We start from the raw sequence: 22,926 nt of genomic DNA, 5'->3' as shown, positions 1-22,926 counted from the left end.
TTGTAAATACTTTTCATAGCTTCATTTTCCTTTAAAAAAATAAATAAATATATATATATTTTAAGAAGAAAATGGGTGTAAATTCCCACAAAGAAAAATCGGAATGTTTTAGTTTTAAGAGCAAAGCATTTAACAGATCACTTACTGCTTGGCAAATAACGCTAGAGCTGAATCTAGTGGAACTGTTTTGAGCCAATTACATGCCATCCATCTGGTTCACTTTTAAACAAGCACCGAGAGGTGCTCCGATGGTATCTGCATTCCTTCTTGGCCCGTTCTGCTCTGCAGCCCTGCTGCTGCCACACTAGAGTGACACCTGTGGATTGAAGCCAGGCATTGTCAGCTCATTATCAACACCTTGTCATGTGTTGTCAGCCAACTCTCTCCACAGCTCTCCCTCCCTTCCTCTCTCTCTCTCTCTCTCTGTGTGTGTGTGTGTGTGTGTTTTGTGGGGGGTGGTGGTGATTGTGTGTGTTTTTGTGGGGGGTGGTTATTGTGTGTGGTAAGAAGACTGTGGGATGACTTCAAGTTGAAAGATGCCTCCCTGCTTGGGCTCCTTGTCTGGGGATTATGTCTGCCTGAGGAAAAGCTGCACGGAGCCACACAGCAGTGAAGGAAGTGCTTATAAGCAGACATCAGTCTTTTTCAATCTGGTACTTTGTATCCCTTGTTTCCTGTTGTTTGTCTCTGAGAAATCACTTGCTGTTCATCAGTGGTACAAAGAAGCACATGCTCACTCAGCTTTCTGCTTCTTTCTATTTCCGTTACATAAACTTCTGTTTTAAAAAAATATTTTTAAACATTTCCTCTTCCTCAGATATCGCCATGTTGCAAATGAGTGTGTGTGTGTGTGTGTGTGTGTGTCTACAAACGCTTCCTGCTCTCTGACGGTGCTGTGATAGCCATATCCTCATACTGGGCCAGTGAACAGTGAAGCCTTGGCCCTCCTTTCCTCTGCGCCTCTTTCTGCTGACATATTTTCAGACGTGCGCGACACACCTCACATTTCTGGCTTCTTGCGTATCTGCACAGAAGTTGTCAGATGTAATAGCGGCTGAAACAGACAGAGACGGAGACACACACAGAGAGAGGGGGAGAATAATGTTTGTAAAGGTTAGTGGTGACAAATGGAGGAGGGGTGGTGGTATTATGGTTCAGATGCTGTTTTTAGAGAGCCACTGTTCATTAGCAGTAAACAAGAGTCAAAGAGACTCAGCAAGGGGAGGAGATGAACAACGGAGGGGAAATGATCAGTAATCCGCACTGTTAGCTGTCAGCCTCCAGTGCAACAGGCTGTCTGGATCTCATTATAGGTAAATTCATTCGGCTTGGGGGCCAAATGGGAGTGAGGAAGAGTGTGTGCATGTGGTGAATGAGGAAGGCTCTTTGTAATAAAGAGGCAACTTTTTGCATGTTTTGTTCTTGTGATTTTCTGACCCACTTCTCCGAGTTATCTCTTTGTACTCTATGACACGTATTCAAATCCTCAGTTTTGCTGATTAGGAAGTAGGGAGCCGGTTTGTATTTGCTTGATAAAAAAAAAAAAAAAAATACAGATAGATTTAAGCACATTTTGCAGCTCAGTGCATTGCTATTGCTGCACTGTGCCGAACTTTTGCTGCTGGATTGAACTCTCAGAACTGTCCAAATGAATTATTTGGTCTTAATGTCAAAAGGGGAAACACTTACAAAAGCATATGTAGAGGGATGCAGTTAAAAGAAGAAGTGTAAAAATAATAAACCGAGCCAGGCAGAGAGCGAGGCTGTGAGAGAGAGAGAGAGAGAGAGAGAGAGAGAGAGAGAGAGAGAGAGAGAGAGAGAGAGCTGGGAGCTTGCCGTCTGGAAAACAGCATCTTTCCCTCCACTCTGCTCCTCCCTTCTTCCCTCTCGGCATCTCTCCCACGCTCCGGAGCTCAGCCTTCAGCTCCCTGGATCCTCCAAAACTCTCCCGAGGTACAGCCTGTTTCTCTCTCTCTCTCTCTCTCTCTCTCTCTCTCTCTCTCTCTCTCTCTCTGTACTAGTACTTGACACTGCTCAGTACTTTCCGTGTTTGTCTCCCTCTTCCTCTTCCTCTCTCTCTCTCTCTCTCTCTCTCTCTCTCTCTCTCTCTCTGCCTGCAGCTGAGGTGGGCGTGCGGAGCCTCTGACCCTCTCTCGCCCACTCTCTTCCTCCGTCTCTCCCTCTTTGCGGCAGCTTCAGGGGGCTATGGATGGACTGCGTCTACCTCCACTCATAGAGGAGGCTTTGGACTCTACAGGTCTGTGCCGCTGTGTTTGTCACTTGTGTGTTTATCTGCGACTCCGTGCAGCTGGACGGCTGGGGTTGTTGTTGTTTTTTTAAGTCGCGCGCGACAATTGACTGCGCGATCAGCCGGAAAGAGAGAAAGGTCGATGTTTATGGTTGCTTAAAAAAAATATAAAAAAAAAATAAAAAAATATGGAGAGCGTTTACTCCTAAAGTGAGGGATGGGGTGGTGAACCGAGGAGGCGGAGGAACTGGAGCGAGGTGGTCAGGTGGTAGGAGGTGGAGAGATTATTGTGGAAGCTCGTCTTTATTAGGAGCCGAGGTCGAGCTGACAGACTGACAGACTGAGTGGGCATTGCTGTCACATATGACATCTGTGGACATTTGATGGATGCGACACACCGTCAGGTAATGAATAGCTGGCAGGCAATCATTTCAGGCCTAGTTATTAATCCAGGCACTGTTAGATGTGTTGCATATGTTCTTCTGAGGCTGATTGAGCATTGATGCAATGTGGAGTCGTGCAGCGTTGGGTGTTATTTTAGATCAGCATTTTGCACAGTGGTTGTGTTGAACAGCTGAAGTTAGGCTTGCTTGGTAACTTCATACCACTGAACACAATGCATCTTTCTTTCTTTATTTTTTTTGCCTCATGCAGAATCAGTGCTGTGTGACAGTTCGGAGAAAAATGTGTGGAATGTTTTTTTTTTCTTCTTTTTTCTCTCTGTTTGTCCCAACAAGGAAAAAGTGTATGTTTTGAATGGGTGTGCAGCAGACAGAGCAGCTCTGTGTGGGACACCGCTGGGAGGATGTTTATTGGTATGGAGAGAATCACAGGTCAACAGTGGCCAAGTTACCAGAAACTGACTTCCTTTTCCTGTGTAGTGATGCCCTAAAAATGAACTTTCAATAACATGAGGATGTTTGGTGGATTATTTCTTTGGATATGCTCTGAAAAGTTAGCCATAGACTTATTGAAGAGCTTTGTATGGTCGTTATTTTTATTTAATGCGCAGCATTAATAAGCTGAAGCCTGCCTATTGACCATTATAACATGGATGCTGTCTCAGGAGGAATTATTCCTCCTTAACAAGCTCGTTCCTGTTATCTTAACTTCAGGGACGTCTTTCCTTTCATCGCAGCCTGAGGCATGCTTTTAAAGCCGGAAATTAGGCTTCTACTCATTGCAAATGTCTGGCTTAAAAGTAGCGTGAATCCTGACTGAGTCACCCTCATAAGACCAGACATACAGCAAGCAGAAAAGTGGACTGAGTGACAGCTGGTATTAACTCGTACACATTTTTTATTACATACACTTGGGGATCTAAATGGATTAAAGTGCATTCGTTCTTCCCCAGCTGAGGTCAGTTCTCGCTAGACATCAGTTTGTGTTCTTAGAGAAAGGTGACTTTGTTCACAGCAGCAGTTGTTTTGTAGTTTTTCCTGTCCTGCTGAAGATAAGATTTACACTGCACTGGAAGAGATCCTTCTAAAATCAGCATCTACCAACAGGGAATACTGATGCTCTTACACAAACACACGCTCCCACTGATCAATAGAACATTATCAGAGGTGCATTTGACATTTGCGACCTGTCTGTATATCACGCAGCGATTCTCTACCACACTGCTCCTCCCACTTGCACGAGTTGCGGAACATTTCATTCTGCCTCCTTCTCTCTGCTTTCCCACTCAATATCTCTTCCCCCTCTTTCAGTTGCAATCCTCGGCTCTCTTCAGCGCCTACACACCCTCCAACACACGCGCACACACACACACACACACACACACACACACACACACACACACACACACACACACACACACACACACACACACACACACGGGCGCACACACACACACACACGGGCGCACGCACGCACGCGCATGTGGAATGCGCACAGACGCACAACCCTTTGCACTTGCTGGCACCTCGGCCCACACAGCATTTCTCTCCTGTCCTCTCCTCCTTCCCCTCAGCTCCTCTCCAGCGTTGTGCCACCATGCCGCGGAATTCACATCAGCACTAATACTCCCCCAAAGGTACATAAACAGGATTTCTCCCAGCTCTCTGGAACTAATAAACAGCAAAGTTGCTGCCTTAGACAAATTTTGAAGATATGCGAGGTGCAGAGACCTCTGAGGAAAAACGACAAATGAAAACAAATCTTGCATGCTTTCCCACTTTCAGGCGCAGATCCTTCTTCCTCAGCTGTGAACAGTGGGACGTGTTACCCCGCACCACCCGATTCCCCATGTTCCCCCGTCAGACTTTTAAGTGCTTCATTTAAAAAAAAAAAAAAAAAAAAAAAGGCTTTCAAGGCGCTCTGCAGGCCCAGGACAAAATCGACAAACCCTGAATGTTTTTGTGTCTTTCTCAGTTGTGTAAAGGAAAAAATTCTTTAAACTTCAGAAGGTTCTTGAACTCGTGCAGCTCCTTCCCCAAGAATGAATTCAACTTTTCTTTTCTCTCAGAAATGCGTGTCTTTGTCAACCTATCATTAGTGCACCCTCTCTCTCACTCTGGGTCTTTATCCTTTTTGGATTTGGCAGTTAGATGGTGTGCTGTGGTCTCTCATACTTCCTCTGTGATTTAAGTGATGTAAAACCTTCCAGAGAGATTGCTTTCAGGTGGGAGGCGTTGATTTGTGATCAAATGGATTATTACTGCATCTCTTGTTTTCAAGCTTTGTTCTATGGCGCTATTCATATCCCTTAATGGAATAGCTACACACCAACAGACACGCACTGCACCACTACACGAACACATTCCCAAAAATAAAATCACTGAACAAATCACCTACAGTATGTACACACTGACACAGTTTTTATGCATGCTCATTTAATGAGGCCAAATTATTGAATAGTCTGCAAAGCTTTTCTATTACATTGACCCACTTTCTCTTATTTCCCTTTGAAAGTGCAAACATGGATTTCCCATTTAAATAACAGAGTGGCTGATTAAGTTAGTCAAACTCTCGGGTGCTTGCGGCTCCTGTTTCTTTTCTTGTCTTCTCTCAGCCCGGTTGTTCCTCAGTCTCCCTGAAGTTTTCAGGCTCTGAGTACAGAGAGATAAACTCACATTATCCCCATGAGACCGGCACCCCTGCAGCTCGCTGCTCATCTCAAGCTGGCGAGTTTCACCCGGTTTGAAATCAGCAAATCTCATATGATGGAGATCGCACTGCGTGAGCTTCATGAAGCTTCTCTTCTTTTCTCTGTGGGGAAAAGCAAATGGCAGATGGAAAGGTTTCCATGGTAAGCAAACATGTGGATAAAAACACAGCTTTATTACCATGGTGACTTTCCATATGTTGAATCCCTGGTTTGTTGGTGTGTTGATTTCACCGTGGACGTGACCCGAGTCTGCTTGCATCTGATACCTGTTCATTTCACGAGGGAGGGGAGCAGCATGAGAGCCCTCAGGTCGTTACTCTTTCTGCTTCCTTGCATCTCTCTTATTGTCCTCCCCTCCTTTCCTCTTTTGCTCACACGGTCTCCATATTTTTTTCAACTCCCCCTCCCTGCTCCATATTATGTGTTGCTGTGAGGAAGTGTGCCAGTGCAGGGGAAAAGCTACAACATCAGAACTGGGCTGGCTTCAAAGCTGGGATAGGAGGGGGCGCTGTGCATTATGCATGGCCTCCTACACAGAGATTCGTGGCATACTTACACGCACCGAACACATGCAGTTTAAATATGGCAGACCAGCATGACGATATATATATGTATATATGTAGTGTATATAGGCGCACCACAGGTGGGACTCGGAGCTCATACCACACATCAATACACAGGCCCGTATTTACACACACGTGTACAAGAGCAGGAAGAAGTGATAAACACATGAAAAAAACTCAACACGTGCGCACGCACACAAAAACCACTAACACTCACACCAACACCTGTCTGCTCAGTCCTACTTTCAAGCATGGTTCAGCACGATGCACCCATCACACCACACCACATCTGTAGACAGCTTCCAGCTCCTGTTTGCAGTGAGCTGTCATTTCTCTTCACAGCTGATCTGACTCCAGATGCTCCCCTTCATACAGTAAAATTAGTTATCTAACTCAGTCATAGGCAGAGATCAGAAGAGAATATTTTCTACAGAAGTTCTCTTGAAAAATGCTTTGCGCTACATTTTGTATCATATGACACCTCATAGCATACGTAAAATGACAACTCATTATGAAGGCATATCTTGTTGTACTCTATCTGTCTGAAAGATTGAATTTCAGGTTTTGCTGCGTATCAAATATATAACAACTGCAACTGCATAACCACACTGATTGCTTCATGGAGAAAAGCTTTCCTCTCTGAACAGCTCTACATCTCACATCCATCCCTCTCCCTGCGTGCCTCTATTTGCTAAAATCCTCGGTCTTCTCTTCAATTTTGCAAAGTGCAAATTTCATTACACTCCTCACTTGATCACCGAGCACCAAATCAGAAGCAAAACAAAGTGTTTGTGTTGCCAGATTAATGTTTAAACTCAATCTCCGACAGCTGTTCTGAGATGCTGACAAAGAATACACGGCGTGCCTTGTTGCCTCCTTTCTGACGTGGCACAGTGTTTGCGTTGACATCCTCAATGTGTTCTGCTGCAATGTGATTATGAAGGAATGTGTTGTGCGCAGATAAAGCCGTCCTCCCCCTGGATCTGTAACACTGCTCCTGAGATGACTCCGCTGTCCGTCCCTGCTCTCGTATGCACGCCGCGTCCATGTCTAATGCAATCCCAGCGTGACTAAAGACCAGCACTGTGCCAAGTATGCAGTGGCGTGATCACAGGTGTCACTGCAGCTGATTCTGCTGCACAATGTGTTTGACATTCACTCACAAGGTAAGGCGATAAAGCTTCCTCAAGGAGTGAAACCATTTACAAGCAGGCTTGAGGGACCAGTGGAAAGGTAGCAGGGGTGGTTGTGTGAGGGGGATATTACACACAGTAATATGTTTAGACGTATCTTAATAAGGTAGTGGCTAATTATATCGCAAGGATCAAAGACAGTACATCCGTCCAGTATTATAAACAATCTGTGAATGCCCAACAGTAACTAAGGTGTGTCGAAAGTGTCACATTTAGCTGCTGGTCAGCTGTAATTGGTGAGTGTGGACAGGATGGATGCTGCATTTACCAACTCTGAAACACCCAGAGCTAGACATCCAAACGGATTCGGATGTGAGTGATATTCAGTGAGAAGTCTTTTGTCTCTTGATGGCCTTTCGCTGCCGCCAGCTATACAAGCTCGCTCCGTGCTACAGCACTCCATCTCTCCACTTTATGACTAACTCATTAGACGAGCATCAAAGTTTAATGCCAAAATAGCCCAGTGCTCATGAAACCTCCCTCATGCCTCTCAGGGTCTGCATTGTTTAAATTAAAATTATTATGAGACAGGAAGGAATAAGGCTGCCATCGACCCGGCAAATGAGAGAAATGTTACACGTGCTTGGCTGTGACGGAAATGGTTACATCTACGAAGAGGGGGGGGGGCAGAGAAATAATTATCTGAAGAAATGGAAGCATCCCTAGAGCTGAGATTACACCTGTGAGCATCACTCTTAATTAGGTAGATCTGTAGTTAATGCTTCCCTCCGTCCCCTGCTGCAGCCCTGTTCTCATCCCGTCTCACCATCCTCACATCGCTTTCTGAGTACAAACAGCAATTTTGAGCCACTCGGAGACCACTCGAACATGAATGTACAATGCTACATATTCATTTATTTCTTTGATGAACCTGACCCTGCAGGGTGTGTTACTGGGAAAGAGGAGTGAGATGATTTCAGGCCAGTGTTGTAGTGTGGGCAGAACTTCCAGGGATGAGACTGAAATCGGGGTACACGTGATCTCTTATCTTTTAGGATTCTGCTGAGAACAAATCAACCCTGTGAATAGACTCTCCACTGAGCTCTGGCCTTCCACGCCTCACAGAAAGTCTCATCTGACTCATGGGAAACTACTTTAAGTGGGAATTGGCCATCAATGTTGTTGTGGTGTAAATTATTGCCTTCCCTTCCAGTTTTCTGACCTGTTCTGCATTTGTCTTCGCAGCTCGAGCAAGCAGCGGCAGTTAATATGTCAAATCAAGTTTATTTGTATTGCCCTACATCATATACAATGTCTCATTTGGTTTTAATGGCCCACATTAAAAATAGCTCTCAATCCATCCCAGGCTGGATGACAGGAAAACCTTCAAATATGCAAAAAAAAAAAAACAACCTACGGACAACCGTGCAATATGACACCGTGTAATAAGAGAGATGTGTGTCACATCGCTCTTACTATGAGTGGAGGCTTGTGTTATTATGGACTTTGAGGTGCATTGCTGAGTGGTGAGTCATAGTGATTGCTTCAGCATACTGGCCCACCTCCCCCTCCTTCTCCCTCCGCATTGTGTCAGCTAACTCACTCCACCTACTGGTCGAACATTTGAATCCACAGTGCAGACTGAGGACTGTAAAACTGAGTGATATATGTGCCAGAACAGACATAAGCAGTTGGCTTTTAAAACATAATCGAAAGCATGTCGAATATTGTGACGTTAACGTCCAAATATCACCATCACCAACAACATTACACACTAGTGTGGCAGTTTTAGGCACGTGCGATCTTCTTCCAGCTTCCTCCTATATCCTCTCTGGAGGATAAAGATCATAATCCCATCTCTAATCACAGAAGAGGGTTGGCACTTCTCTTGTATGTTTGAATCACTGTTTGAATTTCTGTTTAAATTAGGAGGTATTAGTGGTATAGAGGTTGGTGTACAGAGGAATCAATGCTACTTTAATCACAAGATGGAGCTGTTGATTCAAACAGAAAAGTCAATTTGTGCTGTGCCTAAAATCCTGACTAAGTTTAGGTGATGACAGAGTTGTTTGTCACCAGTCAGTCTTTCTCTCCGTCACCCTTTTTGTCCCTATCAGGCTTTCCTCTTTAATATCTGTGTCATCTTTCAATCAGATGACCTCTGTGATCTGAAAGCCGAGAGCAGCCCTACCATGGACAACGAGATAACAGCCAAGGAGAGAGGCGTGCTGGAGGAGAACAACGAGAAGGAGGCGATGGATCAGGAGGGGGAGGGGAACGAAGAGAAATTGAAGGAGGAGGAAGGTGACGGGGAGGACAAGGAGAGGAAGGAGCAGGAGCCGCTGACAGAGGAGCAGGAGTTGGAGGAGCTGAGGGCCCAGGTGGTGCAGCTGCTGCTGGAGCTGGAAGATGCCAGAGAGACCTCCAACAAACACCAGGAGAGTTTCCATGAGCTGCAAGGTGACATCTCCAGCTTTGCATTTGATCAACACTTATTCCTCATGTAATGTCTTAAATCATTATTCGTGCTTCATCACAGACCAACCATGTAAGCTTACATCAACCACTGTGAACTTGAATGCAAACATCCTTATCATCCAACCACATACCCTAAATCCACAGTATTTTTTCCAGCATTTAAAGGGAAATTACACTATTTGTCAACGTGGGTCTTATAGTTATGATTAAAAGAGTGTACTGACAAGGAAAGCTGCAGCTCCTTTAAATATCAATTTAACAGAAAAACAATCCGTTCAACTGAAAGTAAACTGCTGGAAAAATCATATGAAGATGAAGAGCAATTAGTGACAACCGCAGTCTGTGATTTTACTCCTTTAGCATAAATAAAAGCTAATTTGAAAGCCTACCACAGTTCACTAAAATGTAGTATGTCATTATAAGCAGGGCCTGTTTCACCATATTCACAACGAGATAATTTATCCTCCTTTTAATTGTGACCGTTCAAAATCTCTGCTATACCATGAGCCTGTCTCATAAATTTATCTGCACTTTGCAACAGTCATTTGTCAAATCTGCACAGTGCACGTCAGCACTGCTCGCAAAATGCTTTTATGAAATGGGCCTTGACTTTGAAAAACTGATCAACATACTGTAGTTCCTGCACTTGCATTACATAAGTCCACATTTCCCACAAGTCTACAGTGTATTTGGTCAGCAAAGTAGACAAAAACTTGAGAAGAAGGAATCAAGAAATTTACCTTTTTAATATCTGGTGAATTTTCAGTGGGCAAAAAATTTTGTTAAAAAAGAAATCACGACATAATTATTTACTAACATTTTTAGAACATGAAATTACTTAATTTTTGTCAGAAACTCTCAACCTTAAAACTGTCATTACATTTACTCTTTTATATTTAATCTTTAATTCTTTACACACTCACAGAATAAACCATTTCTTCTCTGAACAGCTGAACTTTCCACCAGGGACCTCTCTTATACAGGGGTAACTGTTGAAATGTGGTTACTGACATGGTCGGTTGCTCACTGTCGCTAAATAGAGCGTCACGTCATGCTTTAGAAATGATGAGCTTAATGTTCAGGGACACCACCAGTGAGTAAGGTCCTGGGTATGAGGCCCATGTGAGCTCAGTGTGTGTGTACGTGTGTGCATTAATATGGCGTGGTGAGCTCTGCAGTGTATCTGGCAGCGGTGGAGACATTCCTCTTCAGACTAATGTGTGCAAGCGAAGGGAAGCTTCCAGACTGAGTGTTCCAGACCGTGACGAGCAATCACGGTTGGTCAGGTCCCAACTGTCAGCTGCTCAGTCTGCTGGCAGCTGACACAGGCAGAGGCTGGAGTTTTGGTTGGAGATTTGTTCCCCCACACCAACACGATGTAGTTGTGTGAATGGATTATATTGTGGTGTTCACAGCATTGGAAAATTATGTAAAATAGTTCCAAGATGTGACTTTCCAGAAAAATGTCACCTATATTCTAAATATTCACCATGAAAATGGCTTGTAGTGAGTTTGAAATGTTATTTTAACATTTAAAACTAAAGACCAAGAGTCTAAAGCCATGCCAGCAGCACTTTGTGGTAGTACTTATGAATATGTAACTGGTAACATGCTAATTTTTAGCAGATATAAAGTTTACTCTGTTCATCAACTTAGTTTTGCATGTCAGCATGTCACATTTTCTTATCAGCAATAAACACGAAGCACACCTTAAGCTGGTGAGAATGTTTTTCATTTTGCAGGTATTTGGTCTTAAACCAAAGATTAGGCAAATTTAAATTTCTACCCTGCTTATGGCACGACAGGAAAGAGGCAATCAAAGACGTTGAGATGAGTCTGAATCAAAGTTGTAAAAGTGGCTAAAAACAAAATTTACAATATACAGTACACATGTAAAGCTACAATATATCAGTGGATAGATACCATCATTGGTAAGTAAAACAAATATATAGTACTGCGCAAAAGTGTTTCTCACTTTAATTCTTATCCATCAAGGAGGCATCTGACCGTCCCAAAATAATTGTGCAACCATAAAGAACTATCTTCAGCCACAAGAGGAACAAGGATTCCTGCAACAGATGGCACGTCCTCACAGTGCTCTGATCTCAACATCATAGTCAGGCTGGGTTTACATGAAGAGGCAAAATACACTGAGACAGACTTAAATTCACAGAAGATCTGTGGCAACTTTTCCAAGACACTTGGAACAACTTGAGAACCTTGGAAAACTGCACCCTTGTAAACAGGTGCTGATTTAAAGGCAACGGGTGGTTGCACCAAGGACAGATTTGATGAAAACATTTTCTGTTTACTGCATTTTGTATAAAGTTAATTCATAAACATAACATTTCTCTGACATTTTTGACAGCATCCCCACTTTACTTTCAGTGCCTTAAGCTTTTGTGGAGTGTGTTTTTTTATTTGGTTTAATTGATCCATTAAGAATATGCAGACTTAACCGAGCACTCTTTATATTCAGCAGCTGTAGTTGTTGTTGTTGTACTAAAACCATCAGTGAATCTGCCTGAAGCATGCGACAGAAATTACTTGGCATGATACATGCTAATAAGGACCAAAAAGAAAGAGAATCAAAAAATAGCAGCAAACCAAAAGCTGTGAAAGTGGCAGCCATAATAATCAGCATTATTTTCTTCTTCTGTCTTCAAAGGTTGTTGGATTATTTTTAATAAAGTGGAGAGTTAGGAATAAATAGACTAAACACATTTAATACACTTATATGGATGGTCACCTCTATTCTGTGTGTTTAACAGCAGACACAAAGAACAGCTTGTGTCATTCAGTCAGGCCTCAAGGTTGAACAGCTTATCAAGTTGTCATCTTTCTATTGGCCTGCTGGACTGACTTTTTCCTCTTATCTCTCTGCCCACTCCCCGTCTCTCCTCTCCTCACCTCCACCAGGGCTGTTGGACGATGAGCGTCTGGCTAGTGCCCATCAGGCGGAGGCTTTCACACGGCAGATCCAGAATCTACAAGGTATCAACACGACGAAACCCTCAGCAAATAAAATCAATGATAGCAGATACTTTAACCCACAGACAATGCAAACAGAGAGCATAATCAAAATTATACATTCTATATTACATTTATTATGGTTGTCAATACTTGTGCTGACTTCTGATTTTGCCCTGTAAGCTGTTAATTTATTAGCAATTATCAGAAAGACTTCCATTTTATGTCTTATCTTGGCAGGATTTTCTATTGTCTCACAGCTCTTAATGGTCTCATTTCAGACAAAAAAGTCATTTTGGGATGTACATTTTTTTTTTTTTTTCAAAATCCTCAAACATTTAGGCTAATTGATTTTTTTTTTGTGGACAATTTATTTGACTCAAATCAAAGAAGTTATTCTTCTAAAAAGCCTTAGAGATGAAGTGTGGTGGGAAAAAACCCACTCATTTTAGAGATAGTTAATAACAGATTTCCAACGCAGTCGTTAAACAAAAAAAGAGACGATGACAATTAGAAAAAGCAGGAGCGTAGTTTTGTTCTTAAAGTTGTTGAGAGATGGAGACAATTTCCTTCCCTGAAACTACTAAACTAATCATCTGAACCTGACCCTGAAAAAAACACAAGGGTAACCATCAGTTACATCAGCTCTTCTTTCAAACAGTACACACACACACACACACACACACACACACACACACACACACACACACACACACACACACACACACACACACACACACACACACACACACATACAAGAACACACCACCCACACGCACAAACACATACAGGCCCACTGTTTCAGAACCTCAGGTGAGCTCATACACACATACACACACGTACACTTATAATGACACCAGTCTCACCCACACATCCACCCAAAAAGGAAACCTTCTCCATCTCCTCCTCTTGCTACAGCCCAGCTGCGCTCTGTTCAGGAGGAGATGGACAGCCTGGAGGAGGAGAAGGAGAGTGAGCTCACCGAGGCCCAGGAGGAGCTGCGTACAGCTCAGGAGGAGGTGCTCCTGCTCCAACAGGCGGCGGAGGAGGCGGCGGCAGAGAGGGAGAATGACATTGCCTCGCTGCAGGAAGAGCTGTGTCGTCGGCGGGCTGAGCTGCAGCGTCTCAGTGATGAGACCCAGGAGTATGAGTTGGAGATCACAACACTGAGGGCTGAGATCAGCATGAAGAGCCAGCGCAGGGAGGCCGAGAGGAGAGAGGGTGAGGGATGAGGAGAAGAAGGATGAAAGACAGAGGGTGGAGGTGGTTTGAGTCGACACATGCCTTCTCCTCCCATACAGCATGACTTCACATACGTTACATCGAGCATAAAATAACATGTTTTGGTTTTACACCTCATCTTCACACTGTGTAAACAGCGATCAGTGAAAAGCACAAAGACCTACTGTCTCTGCTGATACTGTGGAATTTATCCAGCTTGCTCGTAGCACAAATAGCCTGTGATCAATCTTTGTAGCTCATATTATTAAAACAAAACACGAGGTAATGGATGGTCTCATTACCTCACATCATGTTAGCATCCTGCAGTCAAAAACATAAATCATTTGTGGGTTTCAATAAATATTATAAATGACAAATGTGATTGCTGAATGTGGTGAAGGGAGTGGTGTGTGAAGATGTGTGTGTGTGTGTGTGTGTGTGTGTGTGTGTGTGTGTGTGTGTGTGTGTGTGTGTGTGTGTGTGTGTGTGTGTGTGTGTGTGTGTGTGTGTGTGTGTGTGTGTGTGTGTGTGTGTGTGTGTGTGTGTGTGTGTATGTGTATGTGTTTAGATACCAGGAACATGAAGTCATGACGGGGAGGGACACACACTTCCAACACATGATATCACCGCTGGGCTCTGCAGCTGAGCCTCGGGTGGGACTGAGGGAGGGGAGCTCATTGTTGTGTTCTTTCATGAAAACATCTCCCGAAATGTATTTCATATGCAAGTATTATCTAACTCGGGCTTGGCTTTGATTTTAAAGGAATAGTTTGGACATTGTAGGATATATGTGCACAAATAATGTTTGAATTGTTGATTTTTATGTTTTTGCATGGAATAAACGAACAAGATGTTCCATTTTTAATTAGTGAGCACTAAAGGTTCTGGTGGTTGGATTTTGCTCCCGCTGACAGAGCACATCTGTTTACTCCTGTTTCCAGTCTTTATGCTAAGCTTAGCTAACCAGCTGCTGGCAGTAGCTTCATATTTAACAGACCGATATGAGTGGTGTCAAGTTTCTAATATAACTCTTGACAAGAAAGATTTATGTCCAAAAATGTTTAACTATTTCCTTCATATAATTGAAATGTATTGTAGTTGTGCTAAACAAGCGGTAAAGTTCAAGATGAGCTCAACTGACCTGCATCCTCTTTTCATATCGTCATCTCTGTGCTTCCTCGGCCTGGCAGGTGACGTTGACCTGCTGAAGGAGGAGTGTCGTCTGCTGAGGGAGGAGTGTCAGACCCTGAAGGAGGACAACAGGCGTCTCTCTGAGAGGCTGCAGCTGCTGCAGAGACAGAGGACATGGTGAGGGGTCAATGGGTGCTCACTCATCATTTTGCTCAGTGGATCAGCTGGAGGGGAGTAGTACCCTCTGAAATAGTGACCCTAACCACAGCCATGTCTCATTTACTAAATACCAACACCTGTTTGATCACTGCAGTGAATTTGTAATGTCACGAGGGATTACTAATAGTTGCTAAAACCATTTGGTGATGAATTGATGAGCAATTACAAATAATTCTCACTCTGAAAGTTCATTCGTGATATTTGAAGCACTACCTCAAAAGCCAACACAAGTGATGGGCATTTTTATCACATTAAATACCACCCATATCTATAAGGTAGATGCACTTGGGTCACTCGGGTCAATTCAACTTTTTGAGCTTTCCCCTCCACATTACAGCTCCAGTGTCTACCTGTCACTGAAAGAGGAAGAAGCCGGGGAGGGCGAAGAGGGGAAGGAGATGGAAACTGGGTCAGATGAGGTCATGACAGAGAGCTACATGACCATGGCCCAGTCGGAGAACTGTCGCCTGGTGGATGCCTCCATCCAGAAGAATATTTCATTTGATGGGAAACCGGCGACACCGACGGGCTGGAACGGAGGCATCGGGGAGATCTTCTCCCTGAGAGACCAGCTGAAGCAGGCTGAGGAGAAGGCTTCAGAGGTTCAGAGGGAGGTATGATACATTATTCAGCAGTACCATAAGAGTTGTCTGGAAATGTCAATAAAACACTGACAAGATTTGGGTCAAATATCAGAAAATTATTTTGGGTACAATATATTCAATCAAATACAATTAATTTTGTTTCTGAGGGTTTAACCTCTGTGTCCTCTAGTGTGACGGTCTGAAGATGGAGCTGCAGGAACTGCAGATCCTGTACGACAGCAGTCAGAGGGAGAGAGAAGAGCTGGAGGAGGAGCTGCAGCGCTGCAAGGCAGAGCTGCAGAAGCTTTCAGGGGGGACTCAGGTGAGGGACCAGAGGCCAAAGGCTGTACTGGCACAAACATGAATAATTTAACGGCAGACAGTTGGTACAAAGGAGATTAATTTTAAATGCTGTGTAGCTTTGAGTGATTAAGGATAGGGCATACAAGTCTGCTAATTTGATCTGATGTAAATTTATTCTCTTAACAGTTTTCCAGCTATGATTTCTACACAATTAAAGAAATATAATGCCTTTTCACACTGTGAATTAACATATAACAAACCTCACATTACGCCTTGTGTCTGTTGAGCCCACTTTTCTTTGTGTCCCATACTGTAGCAATATATGTTGTGATATGAGCAGACCTGGCCTGTCAGCCCATATCAGTATGTAGTGTGTGCTTTAGGCTGGGGAGCTTCCCCCCCACTGTGTCTGTGTCCGAACCTCTCTGTGACAGCAATGCTTCAATACTGTTGTTGGACAAAAACACAAAATCTGTATAAAAGCATTTAAGCAGCAGGGAAATGGTGCATATTGTGCCGCTGAAGCTGATTTGTAGGCTTTTATACATTTTTCAGAAGAGCAAAGGTAAATAAAGAACCTTTGCAGCATATCAAATTTGATTCTTTTATGCATTTTTCTCATCGTCAGACTGGTTTGCAATTCTTTTACTAAGGTGCTGTATGAAAATCTACATACAGTGAAACAAAACTTAACACAGTAAATGACACTATTATTACATAATAACTATTTGAAATTCTGAAAAATCCAGCAGGATTTTTGTACTGAAGCGCTCAACCAGTTTCTACCTTCTTAATTCAAGAAGCAATAGTACCTCTAATGTATATCAAGGTATTTTTGCTTTGTTGTGAATCTTTGAAAACATAGTTTGCGTTTTCGACAGTAAGTCTGGGTGGACCATAAATTCACTTAAGTCCTTTCACCTACAAAGATTGGAAGCTGATGTTTATACAGCTTTAAAAAGAGTGGATATCGATTGCTGTATAAGTTAGATATGTTATATATCTGTAAATCTAAACAATCCCCCAAAATATGATACTTTTTGGGAAAGTGCCGGCAGCAATGTAAGGTACTTGAACACTCAAATGGTCCCTTATGATAAAAAAAAAAAAAAAAAAAAAAAGTCAAAAAATCTAAAAGAAACAGCTAAAACTGTGTGTTTTGTCTACAACAGCCGTGATGAGATGTCTCTGCATCGTGTCAAACTGTCTACCCGTGCCTGTCTCTGATGCTGTCCTTGTTCTCTGAATGTCCATGATCCCTCAGCCTGTATGACAACAAATCTGACAAAACACAAAGAGCAATTTAGCTACAAAATGAGGATCGAGAGACTAAAGTACCTCCATAAGCTAGTCACAACATTCATGCTGTAAGTTTTCTTTTTTTCTTTTAGACACCATAACCTCACATGCAGCCAGTAAATGCCACACAGGACTGCTCACACATACTCGCATTGAGTTGATGTTTATGTCACCATAAAGTTATGCATTGTTTGTTTATTAGGAAATAGAAATCACTCCATCACAGCCCTTCTTCTGTATGTCACAGCCATAGACCATGTTTTGATTTAGTGATTTTTGATTTTTTTTTTTTTTTTGTAATGGTGGTTCATTTGTGATGTTTTCACACCTGTATGTTTATTATTTGGCTCAGTCCATCCATTCATTCATCCCTTTCATCTCCATGGTCCTTGTGTTTGTTTTTGGTCCCTCCTCAGAGATTCATCCATCCGTCTGAGCACCCTGTTCTCTCCATCCCCTTCATAGGAATGATTGTAATTGTGGCTGTGGTCTGGTGCTGGTTGTCGGAGCTGGCGTCCCAGAGAGCAAGGTATGGGAGGAGCTTATCTCTGTCTGATGCATAATGCTACGTCTGGTTCTTACACACACAAATTACGTTAGTTTACCCAAATTACAAAAACAAAATCTCTGTATACTTGCCTGTAGTCCTTTGTAGAAATGCTGCAAATTTGGTATTATGTGCTCGGGTTTTGAGACGCGAGAATCAGAGATAAGAGGAGTTTTATTTCCGATAACTCTGGAAATTCCAGATACTCTCGACAGTTTCTGTTGACAAAATGTCTTCAGCAGAAAGTGTCTCAGTTAGACACTAGAGACACTTTGAAATAAATACTCTTATCGTTGGCAAAAAATATGATCAACAGATTTAATAAGTCAACAATCCCAAAAACAGGACTGAATGATGCTCAGTTGGTAGAGCTGACGAATGAACCAGTGATTTCAAGGCATTAAATAAACAACAGAGGATGGTCAGTGAAAGAAAGCATGGCTTTCATATTTGTTAAAAGAAGTTGTTTTGAAAGATTTCGAATGTAATTTTTCACTGCTGTGGAAACCAAAACCAAAAACCTTTTCATCACTGTGTTGTGGTTGGTGTTGAAAAAAAATAAAGTGTGGTAAAATAGAATGGCTTAGATAACTCCAGAGGTAAATATTGTATGGTTTTCTGTTATTTTGGTGAACTAACCCTTTAATATTTATGGTCGTGAATCTTTATATTTAGGATTCATTTAGTTGTTTAGGAAGGGAACATGACACTTTTTCTTGGAAAATCTCCAGTGAATGAAGATACTGTACAGTAGATTATGATGTTAGATATCTATGGAAGGTGGACATGAGACGGGTGGGCAGTTTGGCAAATTATAACAAAATATTTCCTTGAACGACACTGAATAAGTAATTTACAGGAATATGTCAACATTTTTGTAAATATGCTTAATCGCTTTCTTGCCAAGATTCAGATAAGAAGACCGATACCACTCTCTGGTATTTGGGTTAAATATGGAGCTACAGCCAAGAGACAGTTATCTTAGCATGAAGACTAGAAACAATGAGAAACGGGTACCTTAGTCCAAAATCTGAAAAGTAATGCCTACTTGCACCTATCATGTTCACTAATGAACAACTTTTATTGTGTTTGATAAACTCTGAAAAACAGAGATATAAAAACAGTAATTTGTGGTCTTGGAGGAGCTCAGAGGTCATGAGGTCGTCATCACAACCAGTGGAGGTAGACAGATAAACTGTTGACAGGAAACAGTTACAGCAAGTATTCATTAAAACTGTTTCAGTAGATTAAAAAAAATATTTTTTTTTATTTCCCTGTCTTTTAAACATACAAAATATAATGTGTATAGTGAGTTTTAGAGGTGCTGGTGAGGATACATGTATGTTTGAACTTTGGACTGCGCCCGTGTAGCCGTTTCCCCAGGCTTCAGGTTTTATGCTGAGCTAAGCGAATCATCTCTTGACTCCAGTTCCATGCTTGTCCACACGGGCATCAGAGTGACAACAATAATCTTATCTCGCTCTCGGTAAGAAAGCGAATATCTCCCAAAATGTGGAACTATTCCTTTAAAGGCCTGGTATGGTTTATCTGGGATGGCCCGCCTCTACGGACTCTTAACACTGGTCTTTTCATGTCTTCCCTCAGGGGAGTGAGGTAGGTTGGAACTCCATTGGGACTATCACTGCAGTCACTGCGGTGCTACTCGTGATGACTAGCTTGTTGAGAGCTCTCGTCCGATGTTGATTGGATGGCTAAAAACAGCACAGGGATGGACGTCTGCTTCAGACCAGCCCTCGTTCTCTTCTGCCACGTCCATAGACCGAACTGGAATGATCTAAATGTGATAGAAGTGACTGTGTAGTAGGAAACGAACGGGAAGCTTTATCTCTAATGAGACGGTACCACAAGCACGCGGACTGAGAATAATGCGCTCAATCTGAGAAGAAGATTGAAGATTGAAAACAATAATGACAATGAGGTGTCCTGCAAAGAGCCCACATGAGGACCGATCTCTCCACTAAATGTATGCTAGTGCTGTGTCATTCCTCCTCTGTGTCTGTGAATATTATTTTTTCTTCTTTAACAATGTGATTAAATTAAGTTCATGGTTATTAATGTCCCCCAAATGGGTTTTTACTTTATTTAACCATTATTTATTTATTTGTGTTTAAACTCTTGTTAATGGGTGTCTCTGATAATAATGACCAACATTCAGTCTGGACATTTAATTCACTGAAAACCCTGAAATATACATATACGCTCAAAACATTAACAAAAAGAATTGTTAACTAATAGTTATTTCCCTCAAAATACTAACTGCAATAAATGAAAAAATACTGCAATTACTTAACCGTTCTACTACAAAAATGATCGTGTCAGTGTTATTCTGCCCTTTTATTAACTTTGACTTCTCCATTGTAAACGCCAATGATGATGTTTATGGCATGTCACCCCTGGTCGGAGGAGTCAGCTAGTCTTCACCTTCCCCTTTAATTATTAGTTTAACCAACATGACAAAGTCAGGACAGTGCTTCTGATTCATTTTGCCTGCTCACAGTTCACTTTAAAACCTGACATCCACAGACACATTGTCACACTAACAGAATGATTTGCTGTATGTACTAGGAAAAAACTTTTAGCAACTCTGGGAGCAAATCCAGGGATGATCGAGCCGTGTAGTTATGTCTTCTCACATTTCAGCTCAATGTCAACTTCAATGTGGAGGAGTACATGTTTAATTGCCTTGTTTTTTCTAAGTGTATTGTTAGTACTGGTGACTGCAGATTGTTTAAAGGTACACAGTGCGAGTGTCCACTGTCGACTTTACTGATGACACGATTTATGTGAAAATAACTTCAGACCAGCTGACATCTGGCCACAGAAGGATTATACCATTGATGCAGTCAAGTGAATGAACACAGTTAGTTGTTTCTGAGGGAATTTTAGACATTGCTATTGGGTCCAAAATATGTAAATAGGACAGTGTTGGAAAGAGTTAGCCTGAGCATCAGTTAAAAAAAACTGTTTACATTTGTGAATTTTTTTTGCGAAAATATTAAATATTTTAGAACTGAAAAAAGCATGCCAGAAAACGTATAGAAGCACAATATATAATTTATGTTGGTTACGTGGACTGTTTCCTTGTATTTCATGTAAATAGATGTGACATAGTACTGTGGGAGAGATATTTCTTAAATCCATTTGTACTAGCTTTGTAGAAAGTTTATTCTATTTTGAAAGAGCGTCGTATATTTGATAGCCAAATTATATACCATGTAAATGTTTATTTATGGTGACATTACTCAGAAGAACCACTCGCATTGCTTACCATTGTCAGTACCTCAAAGGTGGTGTAGTCATTGCATGCGTTTAGATTGCAGTTGACCTTAGTAGCCAGAAAGTGCGATGCGACTCTTGGTTTTTAGAATTAAATTTCAGAAATGTGTTAAAATCTTTTTCTGACAGTAACAGAAGCTTGATAAAACTACCTGATCAATATTATTTCAGCATATGAACATAGACCAAGGTAATAATGTGCCACAGGATTGCAAATGTTGTCATTGTCTGTTTGATCAACTTGCAATAGAAATTGAATTCCCATCGACTGCAACAGTACATATAAATATTGTCTGATTTGGGACATGATTTGTCATTATTTCTGACCTTATTTCATGAATATTAACCTTATCATTGTTTCAGAAGGCTCTATATTGCACAGTGTTTCTCAGCTTGCTGCTTTATGTATAGCATTGTTGTTTTCAATATAGTTGTGATTATTTTGTAACCTGGAGGTCTATTTTGCACTGTAAATGACTTGAGAAAATAAATATACCGAACCCACATGATGTCTGAGAGCTTTCTTTTCTCGGGTGGTGGCCTCACCGGCTGTCAGAGTCACAAAGTTTAAAGGTCTCGTGGAATCCCATTCATGAAAACATCAGTGTTCAACCTGAGTAAGAACCCTCTCTCATGTTACCCGGCTTGTATGGATATTAATAACCTTCACTCCAGAGACATGACATAAGCTCACAGATGCGGCTTCTGTACAGATGGCAAGAACTGGTGTGTCAACGTTGTTGATGAAGCCTCCAGACATTACCACGACTCAAGGTTTAATGTTTAAATGCTGCTAATCATCTAAAAGTAGCCTGATATGCAGTTCTGTGACCAACAAGTCACAGTGTCAATTTAGGTTTACATTAAATGAGTTTCCCAAGTCTGCAAATAATCCCTTCAGATTCTGACTTGGGTCATGTCTAACTCTCAGAGTTATGGCTGAGGAAATAAAAAAGTGTCTTAACAGTCGAAATGTCAGATCCAGATCACCACACAAATTTAATCAACTACCCTTTGGCCTCGGGCCTATCTGTCCAGCCAATTCCCCCCAAATCCTTTCTTAAATATTTAATATATTCAACTGACAGACGAACAGGGAAAAAAACTAATTAAAAAAAAAGAAAAAAAAAGGTGGGAAGCTGACTGTGAGAACAGCCATGGGGAATCTCTGGAGATGTAATGTCAATTCAACACAGTCCAGGTCAACAGATCCAGCTGTGCTTTTTTTTTTTTGGTTGCTCACATGAATGCTTTCTGTCAATTGCGTGAGTCAGAAACAGAAATAAGACAAATAATATCAACATATTTAAAACCACTGTGTTAAAACTAAAAACCTGTTTGGTTTTCCCTGAGTCAAATCTTACTTTATTGTTTTACAATAAATGAATCTACTAATTTTCAACACAAAACATTATTGTGTAACTGAGGTTACAATCTAAAAAAAAAAACACACAAAACATCTTTCAGGTATATTATTACATAGTGGGAGGTCAATTTAGGGACCCCTGCTGTGTCCACACCGGATATCCTGAGAATGCCTTATGCATGTGTCACAGTTATTTTGACCTCCCACGATTTGATCAAGGCTGCTGTTGGCTTCTGATGTCACTCATGTCACTAAGTGCTGAGTCACAAAACCATGCAAATTCTTGAACCTGCAGGGAACACAGTGTTTATTCTAAATGACTCATTTTCACATCCACTTTTCTATGAACCTATATTCTGTCCTGGTGTATTACACAGCCTCATCAGCAATAAATTGTTTTGTCACTGATCAGAGTTGAAGATGACACACACTTACTATGAAGCTTGGAAAGACAT

The 22,926-nt window shown here is 41.8% G+C and overlaps 1 protein-coding gene across 6 annotated transcripts; it reads left to right on the top strand.

Annotated features, from left to right (window-relative positions):
* Window positions 1–987: 987 nt before the first annotated feature.
* Window positions 988–21,609, top strand: LOC138618997 (coiled-coil domain-containing protein 136-like). Of its 6 annotated transcripts, none has more exons than XM_069695150.1 (10): window positions 988–1,313; window positions 2,121–2,257; window positions 9,211–9,516; window positions 12,454–12,528; window positions 13,423–13,725; window positions 14,916–15,033; window positions 15,413–15,689; window positions 15,850–15,981; window positions 17,678–17,790; window positions 19,414–21,609. In XM_069695150.1, exons 2-10 carry the CDS (start codon window positions 2,206–2,208, stop codon window positions 19,424–19,426), a joined length of 1,389 nt encoding a protein of 462 aa, XP_069551251.1. In that variant the 5' UTR covers window positions 988–1,313; window positions 2,121–2,205; the 3' UTR covers window positions 19,427–21,609. The 6 variants fall into 6 exon arrangements, 5 of the variants coding, with proteins under 5 accessions (XP_069551251.1, XP_069551250.1, XP_069551252.1 ...); XM_069695149.1 differs by lacking the exon at window positions 988–1,313 and adding an exon at window positions 1,538–1,953; XR_011310773.1 differs by lacking the exon at window positions 988–1,313 and adding an exon at window positions 1,543–1,953 and having other exon boundaries at window positions 17,727–17,790; window positions 19,414–19,449.
* Window positions 21,610–22,926: the final 1,317 nt, after the last annotated feature.

The sequence above is a fragment of the Brachyistius frenatus genome, unplaced genomic scaffold (assembly GCF_029030835.1).
Source record: "Brachyistius frenatus isolate BFR_SWC_R1_liver_20210118 unplaced genomic scaffold, ASM2903083v1 Contig_19, whole genome shotgun sequence".
Lineage (NCBI taxonomy): Eukaryota > Metazoa > Chordata > Actinopteri > Embiotocidae > Brachyistius > Brachyistius frenatus.
Note: the sequence above shows the minus strand (reverse complement) of the source record. Positions and strands in the feature narration are given on the sequence as shown.